The sequence below is a fragment of the Cupressus sempervirens genome, chromosome 9 (assembly GCF_028749045.1).
Source record: "Cupressus sempervirens isolate cs-2001-9-10 chromosome 9, ASM2874904v1, whole genome shotgun sequence".
Lineage (NCBI taxonomy): Eukaryota > Viridiplantae > Streptophyta > Pinopsida > Cupressales > Cupressaceae > Cupressus > Cupressus sempervirens.
The window spans coordinates 134073497-134088480 of NC_143126.1; the positions used below are offsets into that span (position 1 = coordinate 134073497).

The 14984-nt window shown below is 36.7% G+C and overlaps 1 protein-coding gene across 10 annotated transcripts in view; it reads left to right on the top strand.

Moving 5' to 3' along the window:
- The first annotated feature begins 6821 nt into the window (after window positions 1-6821).
- LOC149537889 (Man1-Src1p-carboxy-terminal domain protein) overlaps window positions 6822-14984 on the top strand; it is an 83002-nt gene continuing 74839 nt past the window's right edge. For all 10 annotated transcript variants that reach the window (XM_089799294.1, XM_089799300.1, XM_089799299.1 and 7 more), the window contains exon 1: window positions 6822-7224. In XM_089799294.1, the coding sequence (XP_089655420.1) occupies window positions 6933-7224 (292 nt within the window). In that variant the 5' untranslated portion in view covers window positions 6822-6932. The remainder of the gene's footprint in view (window positions 7225-14984) is intronic.

Below are 14984 nucleotides of genomic sequence, written 5' to 3' on the forward strand. Positions count from 1 at the left end.
GAACATAATGAAAGAATTAGGCATCATAGATGAATATAGAGCAACAGTGCACATATTATATAACAAAGTTAGAGCCAAAATTAGAACTAGTGATTGTATGTCCAAGTGTTTTGGGAGCAACATTGGTTTTAAGAAAGGATGCCCTTTTTATCATCCCCTAACTTTTTTGGCCTGTACATTGATAAACTAGAAAATTGGTTAGATAACACAATGGGGGAGGGTATTCAATTGGCAGGGTATGTGATGAAACTTCTTTTGTATGTTGATGACCTTAATAAAGACAACAAAAACAACTTAGGGATTAAGAGATCATTTAGGGTCCTTAGAGAAATTTTGACAGGAAGTTGGGATGTAGGTGAATATTTCCAAAACCAAAGTCATGTTTTTCTCTTCAAGAAGAAAAGAAAAGTGTAGTACATTCCTTTTCAAAGGCAACCCATTGGAATTCATGAAAGAGTACAAGTACCTTGGGATTGATTTTCATTATAAACTCATCTAGGAGACTTGTATACAAAAAAAGGTTTCAAGGGGGTTGGAAAGCTTCATCTTTACTTTAGAATAGATGCAGGACATTGGAACTATGAGACTAGAAAACTAAGAAGACTCTCTTTGCTTTGTTGGTCATGCCAGTGGTTCTTTATGGCTACAAAGTGTGTGTGTGTGGTGGGGGGCAACATGTCAAAATGTGGATGGAGGAAAATAGAGATAATTCAAAAATAATTAATCACAAGCAATCTCAAAGTCAAATATTTCGTTCCCTACGAAATTCTTTTGTTTCCGTTAGGGGCTTCAACGATAATTTAGTTACTTAGCTAATTAAAGAAGATGAAAAAAAAGCACGAACATAGCTGGCAAAAAATTGTGAAAGAAGAAGCTCTTAACCATAGGAAGAAAACATGGATGAAACAAAATAGTAAATGGATGGATAAATAGACTATCAAGGTGCAAGACTGTTCAAACAATAATGCGAGCATAAAAAAGTTTGTTAGAGAGAAGTTTCAAAGTGCCATGTGGAATAATAACATTGGCAGAAAAAAGGCTTATTATAATAAAGAATTCAACCCAACCAGAGATCATGGTGAGAAAACATAATTTGGGGCCGCTATTAAAGGTAAGGCAATGGTATTATTGGCACAACTGAGGATGAGATCCCATCACCTCAGGTGCGAGCTGAGTAGGTGGAAGAGGCCCAAAGAGGCTTGGGAGGAGAGGATATGCATATTTTGTAGGGCAGGAGCTATTGAAACAATATGACATTTTATCTTTGAGTGCAAAGCTTACAACAAAATCCAAACTTACTATGATGTCATCCAAAAGGCAGACAACATGCATAGCTTATTTGAAGTTGACAAGATCAAGCAAACAATTGATTTCTTGGTTAATATCCAGATCAGAAGATTGTAAATGGAAAGAAATATGGAAATTGCTTAGTGTTGAGTTCTTTTGGTCCCATAAACTTTTATGGTCTTGTGAATGTCACTAAAATTGTTCATTCATTTAATCCCAAACCTGAACATCACGAAACCTATTTTGCAAAGCATAAAGAGCATGTTTGGTTGCTAAAATATGAATTGAGAATTGGCATTCAAAATCCTTGATTTGGGATTTTGGAACTTGAAATCCAAACTATGGTTTTCATAATTTATTTTGGGATCATTTGGTTCATACCCAAAAATAATCTTGATATTCATAATTTGTTATTCCAAGATTGTTTCGTTTAAAATGTGAATATGTGATTCAGAAGAAAGTTACAGCGAGACAAGCTTGTTGCATTAAGACCAAGTTAAGTTTGTAGAGGTTGTAGCTCATGGCTATTCTTACCAAATACTTGCTATGGGTGTCCCCATTGCCTCTTCCTTGTATTTCTCCAAATATATTTTTAGCATTGTTAGATAAGTTATGTGTCATTTCGATACTTATTTCTTTAGTAGAATCATCTAATACAATAGAAAGCCTTGCATATAATTGGGGTGAATAAAGATTTGGTAATTGATGCATAGCATCTTAATAATCAACCAATTAGTGGGATAAATTTTGATCCCTTCAAAATCTATGAAATAATTTCATTATATAGAGGCATCTTGCGAGGCAAAACAAAACATGTTTTAATACAAAAACATCAACCCTTCTCCATTTAAATATCCTGATTCCATTATTCATAACTTTGGTTCTAAATGTCTTCTTGCAAAACCCTTTGGTGGAATTATTCCAAATTAGACCTATTAAAAAATATCTAAGTTTGAGTACAATATAATGTACAAATTCCAAATTATGTTGTCTGCACCAAGACCCATTATCTCTATCATAAACTAGACGTAAAACATGTAACCTTGCCTAGGGCATCAAATATCTTTCACAAAAAAAATTCAACTAACCCCAAACCAATTACAAATTATCCATTTATGAGTCTAGTTTCCAAATCTACAAGCCAATAATTTTTCCAATACATAAATCATTATATAATCACAAATCTTTTCCCGCAACACCATTGAAGGCATTTAAAACTAGTTTTCACTCAAATCTTCATAACTTTTACAATTCAACATAAAAACATCTCCAAAAAAAATGGAAGGTAATTAACATATATTTCCAATTAATACATTTAGAGTTCTTGAACCATCCACATGTGTCCTTACCAAGTGCTGCAACATGACAGTTTGCAAGAGTTCTCAAATATGAAAACAACAACTTTCAACAAAATGATCATAACTTCCTGAAAATTGAATGAAATTACTCCAAACCAAAGGGAGAAGAAAGCTAATTCACAACACTATCAAAATATGTAGATTATACAGAGTTATAGGCTATACATGATCGTACAAGGCCTAGAACCAACATGAATCCAAAATAAATCAATCAAAATAACAATAGTTGAAAACACCAAAATTCTCCAAAATGATTCTTTCTTCTCCTTATTCTCATTAATTGATTTGGAATGATCATTACAACGATTTTATAGGATTTTTGATAGTTGAAAACTTCCCAACCAACTTGTTACATTCTCTAACCCTTTTTTGCACTTTTTGCAAAGTTTTAAAGTTGCAACACTTAAACAACTTTTACATTTTAGAATTTTTGAACTCACAACTTTGTTCCAACCTCACAAATATGTCATAATAGAATATTAATCACCATTTATAATAATTTTACCCTTCCCTAGGTTTACAAACAAATTTTGACCTCTTGACCAATTCATGACCTTACTAGGACAACTAGGGCAAATTGACAACATTTACAATTTATGACAAAATGGCTTCATAGCCTTTACATCTTGACCCAAATACAACATAAATGACTCAAATGGATTTAAATATTTCATATAAGGAATCTTAACCTTCTCATATTCTTGTACTTTAGGTGCTCTTGCAACATACTCCCATCCTTTAAAAGTTTCCAAGTTTCTTGTAAACATGGAACCAATAACCTGAAAAAATAAATTAGACCAAAAATCTTCACATTTTTCTTCAATCAACTTATTTTTCTCTGTATACCTCTATCACCATCATATCTTCCTTTAAGGACATAGGATTTCCCTTAACATCACCTTCTCAAATATTTATATCAGTGGAGCATTAATGGCTGCAAATTCCATAGTGCTTTATCAGTTAGAGATCCACCTTTACCATGCTACTTCAAACTCACCAAAACCAATTCTCCATGTGCCTCACCTAGGAGTCCTCCTCTTTGTCTCTCTCCCTAGTCTCTTGGCATCCACCAGATCTTCCCATGGCCCTTGACAGAACTTCCATATCTTTCAATACAACAACACAACATCTTCCTTTTGCAGCAAGATGGATAAGCACTTGCAACCAAAAACTCATGAACAAATCAAAACCAAATCTTCAAGTTCCTAGTGTGGATTGTCTCCTTCGACGCTTTACCCACACTCAAGATCTTCAAGCTCTAATACCAATCCGATGTAGAGCATCTTAATAATCAACCAATTAGTAGGATAAATTTTGATCCCTTCAAAATCTATGAAATAATTTCATTATATAGAGGCATCTTGCAAGGCAAAACAAAACATGTTTTAATACAAAAACATCAACCCTTCTCCATTTAAATATCCCGATTTCTATATTTGATTCCATTTTTCATAACTTCTGTTCTAAATGTCTTCTTGCAAAACCGTTTGGTGGAATTGTTCCAAATTAGACCCATTAAAACATACCCAAGTCTGAGTACAATATAATGTACCCATTACAAATTATGCTGTCTGCACTAAGACTCATTGTCTCTGTCATAAACTAGAAGTAAAACATGTAATCCTACCTAGGGCATCAAATATCTTTCACAGAAAAAATTCAAAACAAATTCCAAATTATCCACTTGTGAGTCTAGTTTCCAAATCTATAAGCCATTAATTTTTGCAATACATAAATCATTATATAATCACAAATATTTGCCTGAAGCACCATTGAAGGCATTTAAAAACTAGTTTTCACTCAAATCTTCATAACTTTTACAATTCTACACAAAAAATGTCTCCAACAAAAGGAAAGTGGAAGGTAATTCACATATCTTTCCAACTAATACATTTAGACTTCTTGAACTATCCATATGTGTCCATACCAAATGCTACAACATGACTGTTTGCAAGAGTTCTCAAATGTGAAAACAACAACTTTCATGAAAATCATCATAACTTCCTCAAAACTAAATGCAATTACTCCAAACCAAAGAGAGAAGAGATCTAATTCACAACACTATCAAAATATATAAATTACACAAAGTTTTCAGGTCATACATGACCGTACAAAGCCTAAAACTAACATAAATCCAAAAAAAAAAACCAACCAAAATAGCAATAGTTGAGAACACCAAAATTCTCCAAAATGATTCTTTCTTCTTCTTATTCTCATTAATTGATTTGGAATGACCATTACAATGCTTTTATAGGATTTTTAATAGTTGAGAACTTCTCAACCAACTTTTGAACCAACTTGTTACATTCTTTAACCCTTTTTTGCACTTTTTGCAAAGTTTTAAAGTCGCAACATTTTAAGCAACTTTTACATTTTAAAAAATTTGACCTCACCACTTTGTTCCATCCTTATAAACATGTCATAATAGAATATTAATCACCATTTACCATAATTTTTCCCTTCCTTGGGTTTACGAACAAATTTTGACCTCTTGACCAATTCATGACCTTACTAGGACAAGTAGGGCAAATTGACAACATTTACAATTTATGACAAAATGGCTTCATAACCTTTACATCTTGACCCAAATACAACATAAATGACTCAATTAGATTTAAATATTTCATATAAGGAATCTTAACCTTCTCATATTCTTGTACTTTAGGTGCTCCTGTTCCAGTAATGCTACTTCGACTACAACTTTCCTCTAGGAGAAGTTCTACCTTGTTAATAGCGCTCTCATTGGCTTTCCACATATCCAAAGGCTCTTCCCCTTGCAAGCACAACCACTCAACAATTAGAGCAAATGACTTTTAATAGTACCTCCATATTGCACATTGATTTCTCCTTCACCAATACCTCACATGCTTGTGACACTATCACAAAATCTTGCCATTTACATAATGTTTGACAAAACCCATATGAATTTGTTGACTAGAACTACTAATATATGAAGTAGTTGGAGCACATGCAATAGCTCATGCAATCTGAGAAATGTTACAATTCGTTTCAAGGGCATGCCAAGATAAAAGTTTGATGTCATCCATTGATTTTGGAGATCACAAATGTAAAGTATTTTTGATAGGACATGCATTTCTTGCAAATAAGAAGCGATGAATACCATCTCTAGCATTTCTCCTTCGCCAATACCTCGCATGCTTGTGACACTATCACAAAATCTTGCCATTTAAATAATGTTTGACAAAACCCATATGAATTTGTTGACTAGAACTACTAATATACGAAGCAGTTGGAGCACATGCAATAGCTCATGCAATCTGAGAAATGTTACGATTCTTTTCGAGGGCATGCCAAGATAAAAGTTTGATGTTCATCCATTGATTTTGGAGATCACAAATGTAAACTATTTTTGATAGGGCATGCATTTCTTGTGAATAAGAAGTGATGAATACCATCTCTAGGAGATGATAACCCATTGCATTAGGTTGCTAACGATTATTGATAAAACTAGCGGGCCCTGTTTATGGACTTGGACCTATTCATGGTGGTTCGTATAAATTAATCATATGAATGTAAAACCCAATTGAATTTCACTTTATTTGGAATCCTCATTTTCAAAAATTAGGATTTAAAATGTAGATTCTAAATAACAAGTATTTTGATGAGAGATAGAATCTTTGTTTTGGAGGTCAAATAGGGATAGCAAATGTACATTTTCCCTAATTCCAATTCCTATTTTACAGACCCAAATAGTGATTTAGAAATTTTTGAAAATTCTAAATTCTGCTCAAATCTACGAGCCCAACTGATCTAAAGTGAGCTCCAACCTCCCAAAATCCTTTTCTTATAGTCTAAGGGCCCGTTTGTTTGCTAGAATTAACCTGGAATAGGGAAACGAGAATAGGAAAATTGGAATAAATCTATTCCAATTTTGGCCCAAAATGAGAATAAATCGAATTTCAAGTATTTTTTAGAATTAGATTTATTCTTGCATTGGACCAAAATTGGAATAGATTTATTCCAATTTTCCTATTCCCATTTCCCTATTCCAGGTTAATTCTAGCGATTAATTCCAGCAAACAAACAGAATGTAATTGTTAAGATTCATAGGTTGGATTTGGATGTGGAAAAGAATCATTAAAATCGTTCATCCATTCATTAACCTCCCAAACATAGAAACCCGCTAATAAAACCAAACAATTTATGAATCAAATTGCCGCCGCAAGAGTGTGGCGGAGGGAAATCTGAAATTCTTTTCATTCTGAGAGACATTTCGGTATTCGGCTGTGGGTGTAGGTATCGTTGAAACTGAGAACTCGTACGTGAATGGCTTCTTTTCCAGCGACTCCTCTTCCCACGTCGTTCAGCCCCTACTCTCACTCTCAAACCAAGTCCAAGCGTACAAAAGATGCATCGAATTCCCCTGCTAACGATAATGAGAAGCAGAGGCGAAAGCAAACCTCTCCTTCTTCGATGGAATTGCCGTCAAAGGAACAGTTCGTCCAGCTTGTAGGCGTCTTGGCAGTTGCAGCTCTAGTCGCCACTGCCACCAATCACATAATCAACTGGTATTTCAAACCATTCTGCGACTCAGATGCCGAGTTGCAGGCCTTATCAGGTTAGGGCTTTAATTTATTTCAATCTACAGATAAAGTTCGGGATCTTTAATTATTATGTTTTTTTTTTTCGATTTTCAAGTGCGTATTGAGCTATCAATCCATGCCATTTGTTCCTTTGTGGTTTGGAATTTCAATTTTTTTGTTCAATTTGTTAATTCTCTTTGGGGTTTCCTTTGGCGTAGATGCAGTTCTTTCGTAAATTCACCCGGACTTATCTGTCTTGGCTATTGTGGTAATCAGCATGTAAACTTGGACTTGGTAGTTTAGCCGATTGAAAATGTTTTCGTCTGATGTAAGTTTGTCACACTTAGGACGTGAGATGCATCACCCGAATCCGATTACACCACACCCAGATTTTGGTTGCGTTGGTATATATTCATAAAAATCTGGGTATGTTAAATTTCATTAACATATGGGTATGTGATACCAATAACTAGATGTTGAGCTAACTAAATTAAACATCTGGATACGCTACAACAGAATTCAATGTGTTATTCAACATTTTCATATTTGCACATATAATATGTCTTGTGGTTATTTGATCACAGATTTCCATTTAGAGACCCTATGATTTACCATAAGCATGCCTGTGGATGAAACATCTAGTGATACCTTAGCCATTAAACTGTGTATCATGGAGTATCAGGGATGGGGATGTATTTCGACTAGGGGTATGGTTTGGGGTCAATTTTTAGGGGATAGCTTAAAAAAAAAACAAGGGAATTTTCTTTATATAGAGAGAAATTTCAAATACGATATCATTACAATGTTAAAGAATTCATCATAGACATTTAGAATCTCAATACATAGCATTAGACTTGAATTTAGATTTGACAGGTGAATTGATAAGCAAAATTAACAAAACTCAAATGCTTTCATTGTCAATACATGACATACATATAGAAAAAATGCCAAAAGGTTCCAAATTTCAACTATGAAATGACACAAAATATTAAAATATAAATATTATAGCTAATCTACTATACAGTATATATAGAAGTCTGTAATAATATATAGCCATCCATAATTAGCAGATTGTAGGTATAAGAGTTTAAATCAAGTAGATTTGATGCCCTGATCTCCTCTTTCAACTGAGTTCACCCCATGAACAGCAGCTCCTTCTCTTGCTGCTCTTCTACTTTGTGACTGTGAAAATTAATTTCTTTTTCTTCTTTTTGGTTGTTTTATTCTTAGATTATTTTTTGGTATTGTCAAATGTGATTTGGGTGTCTTTGTGGGCCAGCTAGCCTTTTTTTCAAATTAAAAAATGTGTTATTGTTTGACACCGGCCATCCAAATATGGCATGGGCCATAGGGGATGGCCAAAAGTCCTCGGAATGAGTAGGGAACTTCTAGTTATCGTTTACATACCCAACCACTTTCAGAGCCGTTTCAAGGACCATTTCCGAATTTTGCAGAAAAGCATATCAGAAGGGGTACTGGAAAATGACATCCTCACGTCCTTGTATCATATTGGGGACGGTATTGGGTTAAAAAGCCCAAGGGTTGTGTCCCAATGGAACATAGCCATTAAAGCAACTACAAGTTCTCTTTGAAAAGAAATTTATCTATGTTAAATTTCTTCTTACATTATTTATTTGAATTACCAAGTGAGATTTGTGAGGTCTTGATCTTTTTGAATTCTAAAACGACTGAATTAATAATTTTATCAAAGAAGTAAACAAAATTTTTTGAAATTGAGTTAGTGAAACTTATATAAGTTTGTTTATAAAAAAAGTTAATTGTGTAAAAGCTAAAACTGGAAATAACTAGGAAATTAAACAACTAACATGTATTTGGAACTTTTTGACTCCAATATTACACCTAAATCATGGAACACAAGATAAACATCATCGAATTACAGGTTTGGTTCCACTATATGATTCTAATTTCTTCTACGAGATAATGTTTTTTTAGTATGACATGTTATAAAGCTACAACATCCATGGAGGTTGTTTACCAATGACGCCATACATTTTCTTTGACGGTGTACATATAGCTTTGAGGGGTTGCAAAGTGAACCGTCGTGACGATAACTAGCCACCCCTCGACCAGACTAATGACTGAGACCAATGACATAGTCAACAATCTAATAACATGTTCACGAGACAATGTAACTATTTCTAACAACATCACCCCCCTCCCCCAAAAAAAAAAACGAAAAACAAGAAAAAAAGTTCTCTCGACGACACAACAAAAACGAGATAACCAAATATAATGACAAATCATGAAGGAGGAGTGGGTAGAGGAAGCATCCCTAAAGAGAGAGAATTTGGCAACTACACCCTCAACCAATACACTTGCTCTGTCTAAAACTTTAGGTTGCTCTCTGCCATCATCGAGCGCTTGCAGGCTGACTTCACCATCATAGTGGTCTTGAAGATCTTCTTATCCTTCTTTTCTATTAATTTCGTAGTATTCACCAAGCAAGTCTCCATCATGCCTTGCTGCAACTGTTCCTCTTCCAATAGAACCATAGTCGGTGTCATCGCACTCCTCTCTTGGGCTAATTGGGCCTCTAACTTGGTCAACTTATTGTGGTGATGGGATAACTCACCCTCCTCCTGTGCCAGTCTCCCTTCTATCTCCTCGAGTTGAGTAGCCATCCACTCTTTTGCCTCAATCATTGCCAACCTCTAAGCCTCAATCTCGTTTGCCAAATACTGAGTCCTCCAGGTCTCATAATATCCATCTTTGAAGATTCACTCAATCCGCCCTAGCATAGCCTGAGTGGGGCGATCCTATGGTCTATTAAGGAGGCTCTAGTCATCAAACATCTGGAGTGTTTGGGTGATAGGCCATCCCTAGCTCGAAAACATAGAGCAAACTCTGTAGCACGCCCACTAATGACAAAAGGCAAGAACTGCTTGATCTGCTCATCCACTCCCTCACAAGCACAAGATTGTATCGATGCTGCTACTCGTCGGGCGTTAGCAATTGCATCGACCAAGTACTCCTCCAACTCTGAATCAAGAGTCTTTCTATGCATCGCCTCCTCTTGAGGCCTTGCTAGCTGCTACAAAGGTGGCTCTAGGGATGGCTGCTCTCTGCCCTTGTGTGTCTCCACCTATCCAACCATGATGATGTCCTCCTAAGGCGCCTGTGGCATCAACTGTGGCACTATCTCCCCCTTTGATGTATGCTCAGCCACTGAATCTATGATGGCCTCAATTGGCAGCATTGCCTCTGTGGTGAAAAAGCTATAGGTGTCACTAGGACAAGTTGCGCGAGCTGAAATTGGTTAAGCCAAATATCCATTGTAGTCTTTGACATGGTGCACACACTAGCTATCATCTCTACTACACTGTCTCCCATAGACTCTTCCACACTAGGTTGTCTAGTCTTGTCTACCCTAGTTGTACTGCTCTCCCTACCAAGGGTTATTCGTGTTACTATCCCCTCTATCTGGTTGGACTCCATCACTAGAACGAGTCGCACTGATGGGACAGTAGGCTCCCTCGTCTCTCCAAATCTTGGTATCCCTGTCAAGTTTGGTTGGACCTCGAACTGGCAAGAAGGGCGGCACAAAGTCATTTGGTGTGGTGGTACTTGTCGTGCAAGTTTCCACAGCAACCTCTATCTGGTTAGCAACATCCGCCATTAAGTGTTTCTCTCCCCTGCCCTCTAGGGCTTGCGATCTGTCCTTTGACTCCTGAATTCTATCGTCCCCTCTTCACCCTCTGTCTCATCCTCATTTTTGAATACTATCACCTTCTTCCGCTTCTTAGCTGATTGAACTTCCCATTGAGGACCTATCATATCTAAATGCAACCAATAGAAGATAGGTGGCTGGTTGGGATGCACTTGCCCATGTGGTACTAGGCTCTAAAAATGAGGTGACACCTGCGTGTGCACAACCTCTGCAAACAACTTGATGGCACGACGAGGAATGCAAAATGTTCTGTGCTGAAGTGTCATGAACTCCTCCATCCTATAAGCCAAAGTAGTTGCCCAGTCATATACTGTGCTATTTTGAAGTCCATTCATTAGGGCAATCTAAGCAGTAACAATATTGGAAGTGTGGCTTGCCCTTATTAGGTGACTCTTCCAAACATCAAGAAGGCATCACCACTCACCTTTTTGGAGGTATGACATCTTCACACCCCTCCCCTTTCATGAACCAATCTTTCTCGCTTTGCGGATGTGAGGTCGTCTCAACACATCAACTAGAGAAGTGTGTCTCGCATATCCGGTTCTATCTTCTGTGCCCTATTAATCTTTTCCCTTGCTTTCGCAGAATACCAAATACTTCAGTGAATTCTCCTACCCCAAATGATATAGTAATCTCATGATGTTGATAAACAAACATCAACTACCGCCAAAACTTGCCATAGGCACTAATCATAGCACACAGAACCCCCCCCCCCCCCCCCAAAGTCTTGTATGCAAAAGATGGGCATTTGATAGGCCCAACAAACTTGCATGCACCTCAGGTTCTCCTTAATGGGGTCGTTGTGGGGTGTCTCTGTCCAACATTTCATGCATTCTACTCTATTCAGCCCTTCAACTGTGATGGTATCCACGTTGATATCTTTCTTCATTGTTTGAGCTTGCATCTTTTGTCTAATTTTAACCTTCTTTCCTTTACTCCTTCCGCTGTCCATTTTTTTTGCAATTCTTACACCTGATGACGGTATAGTGACGACTTTGTTAGTGGAAGAAGAAGCACTAGATAATTGTCTTAACTGTTTTCTCCAATCTTGTTTCTTTGTCTCCATCTACTGTCATTTGTGCAAGCACAATAAATGAAGACAAAAATGGTAAGAGTCGGTCTTTGCACGTTGTGTTTCCCTTCTTTCTTCCTTTAGGTATATAGAGAGAGTCATTCTTGTATGCAAATGTGTTCGCTTCTAGCATGTCGTTGCTTGTTCATTTTGTCATCACAAAAGGGAGGCAACACAACAAAACTTTTCCAATTTTCATATTTCTCTAAGGTAACTTACTATTTGATTGGCAAAGATTGATCAATCAATCATTCCCTATCCATATATTGATTCTTTTTACTGAAGCTTTTCATCGAGTCCTTTTTGTTTTTCTTGTTTGTGAACCTTTACTTGATTTTTAAGACCTTCAAAGTCCTTTTTTGTGTTTTTAAGTGTTGTTTAGATTGTTTTAGTCTTCTTGTTTCCTTCAATCTCTTCCTTTCGATCATACCTTCGATTCGAGATATCTTGGGGCTTAAACAGAGTTGTTAGTCAAAAGATATCAAAGATTAGGTGCCCTAAAAGTGGGTTTATCAAGTTCAATTGCATATTTAAAATATTGGCCTTATTTACTAATGTTAAGTTGTGCTTTTTGAAAAATATAACTTAAAATGACTTTATGTTATGTTTTAAAGTTACTTTATCACTTAAGTGATTAAAGTTATTATAGTGCACTTTATGTTATAATTTGATGTTGAGTTGCTTTTTAATATAACACTTAAGTGACTTTATCACTTTATATTCTAATTTGATGTTGAGATTTACTTTAATGTTTTAATTTAGAACATTTAAGTGAAATATCACTTTTTGAACATATTTACACATAATATGTAAAATATATAGTGTAAATGTGTATTTGACCCTTTAAATGAGATTTTCTTAAGAAAATTAAAAAGACGTGCTAAATAGAAAACTTAAGTGATGCAAGTCCATCACATGTTATTTTTGTTTGAAATACATGTAATTGCTCCTCCAAACCAGGTTTTTGGCTTGCAAACCACTAGTTTCTCAACAATACAACTTGCTAGGTGGTTTCACTTGCATTTTAAAACATGTAAATGTATCCCCTGACCTCGACTTTCCTCTTTACATGTAAATGCATCACATGTAATGGCCGATTTGCCAAAGGATTTCATTTGCATCTAAATGCAAGTCATGAAAACATGCAATGACCCTTTCTAAGTCTGCTTTTTGCTTGGGCATCTAAATGCATTGCATATTTAAAACATTAAATCACTTCCTCTAACCCCAATTTTCCAAAGGAATGAAATTTTGGTCAAATGCAATGCAAAACATCATATGCAATGGGCTTTCCTAAACCCAACTTTGACTTACATGTGTTTTCATTACACATGTTAACTATGTGATCTCCTGTAGAAAATCCAACTTTGGTTTTCAAGTGATTTACTTGCATCTATATTGCATATATAAGACATGAGTTTGAGTCTAGAGACCCTGCTTTTGTTCTTTCAATGAAAAATGTGGCATGCAAAGGCTCTTTCTAAACCTGATTTTGACTTGGACATTGTTGTCCGGCAAAATGGGTAGTTAGACAGTTACCGGTGCGGACATGGTTGTGTTGTTTCATTGGCACCGTATCAGACATTATAAATGTCGTGAACACTTATGTATTTTGGCATCATTATCATTGTATGAAATATCGTTGTTGTGTACGGAAAGCATTTGGTAAATGAATATTATTTTGCATTGATTATATGTTTCTTTCCTATTCACCTACGGGCTGAACATTTGGCGTCATTGCCAGTTCGAATTCGGAGTAGTATGGAAGGACGAACATAAATGGAAAGAATAGTACAAGACAACTGGAAGATGAATGAGGACGGCGAAACATAAATTTTTGATGGAGAGCACAAGGCAGCGCAAAACTTTCACATTCTGTATGCATAGGCCTTGAAACGTTTGTACGGAGAGAAGCTGCGGAGAATGGGGTTATGCTAGACAATGTGTGGGATGCTATGCATGCAAGCCCAACGATGAACAAGTTTTTAGATCAACTCCCCCGTTTGATCGCACAAGCCTACGTGGCACAGAAGAGATGCAGGGAGGAAGTAAAATGCAAGGAATGCCGCCAGGAGACCCTCAAGAATTTCTATGAGGAGAGAGATGCATGACGTCGCAAAACAGAACCATGAGCTTTTGAGCCGTGGAACCAAGAACACTTGAGTCTGTAACTGTCACTTGAGTCGATGCATGATGTATACAACTTAAATAAATAAAAGAGTGTTTTGTTTTGTTTTGTTTTATAGTGTTATATGTCAAATGTCCAATCTTTTAAATAAGAATAGGAATTTGAGAGAAGAAATTGATGAATTACAAACGTGCGTGGGGAAGCCGGACGATGGCGGAGAATAAGACAGCTTGTTGGGGAACGGAGTGAGGGCAGCCAGAGGAATCACCTAGTGTGGTGGTCGTAGCGGGGTTCACAGGAACCAACGAAGGGTGCCATAGTTCGCCGGAATGGTGGGGACGGAGCAACGAAGAGTTGCTTGAGGAAACACGACATAGATTAGTAGTATTTGAGGAGACAAAGGAGCAATTTTTACATTCATCCTGTACACCACTACGAGAGGGAACTTGTGAAGAAGTAGGAGAGGAGGTGAGGCCAACAAAGACACTGGGGCATAAGGAAGTGTCGGAGGGACACTACACGGTGGTCAGAGTAACTCGCCGGGACCAACTTCTAAGAGTTTAGCAGCACGATCTAGTGGTAATCAAAGTGCAAGAAGCACAATGTCTCAAAAGAAAAAACTCCCGAAGTTCACAGGCGATGGGAAGGAAGACCCTGTACAGCATTGCCATACATGTGAAATGATATGGACCACCAACTCAATCACTGATGCGGATGAATGGTTGAACCAATTTCTAGCCAGCCTATGGGGAGTGGCGGTGGATTGGTTCTCTGACACGGAGAAGGCAAAAATCTCTACATGGATGATCTAAAGAAAGAATTCCAAGCAGAATTCCAACTACTATGGGACGACAACAAGGTTGTGGCAGAAATCTACAATTGTAAACAAGGGAAGAAAGACACTGTT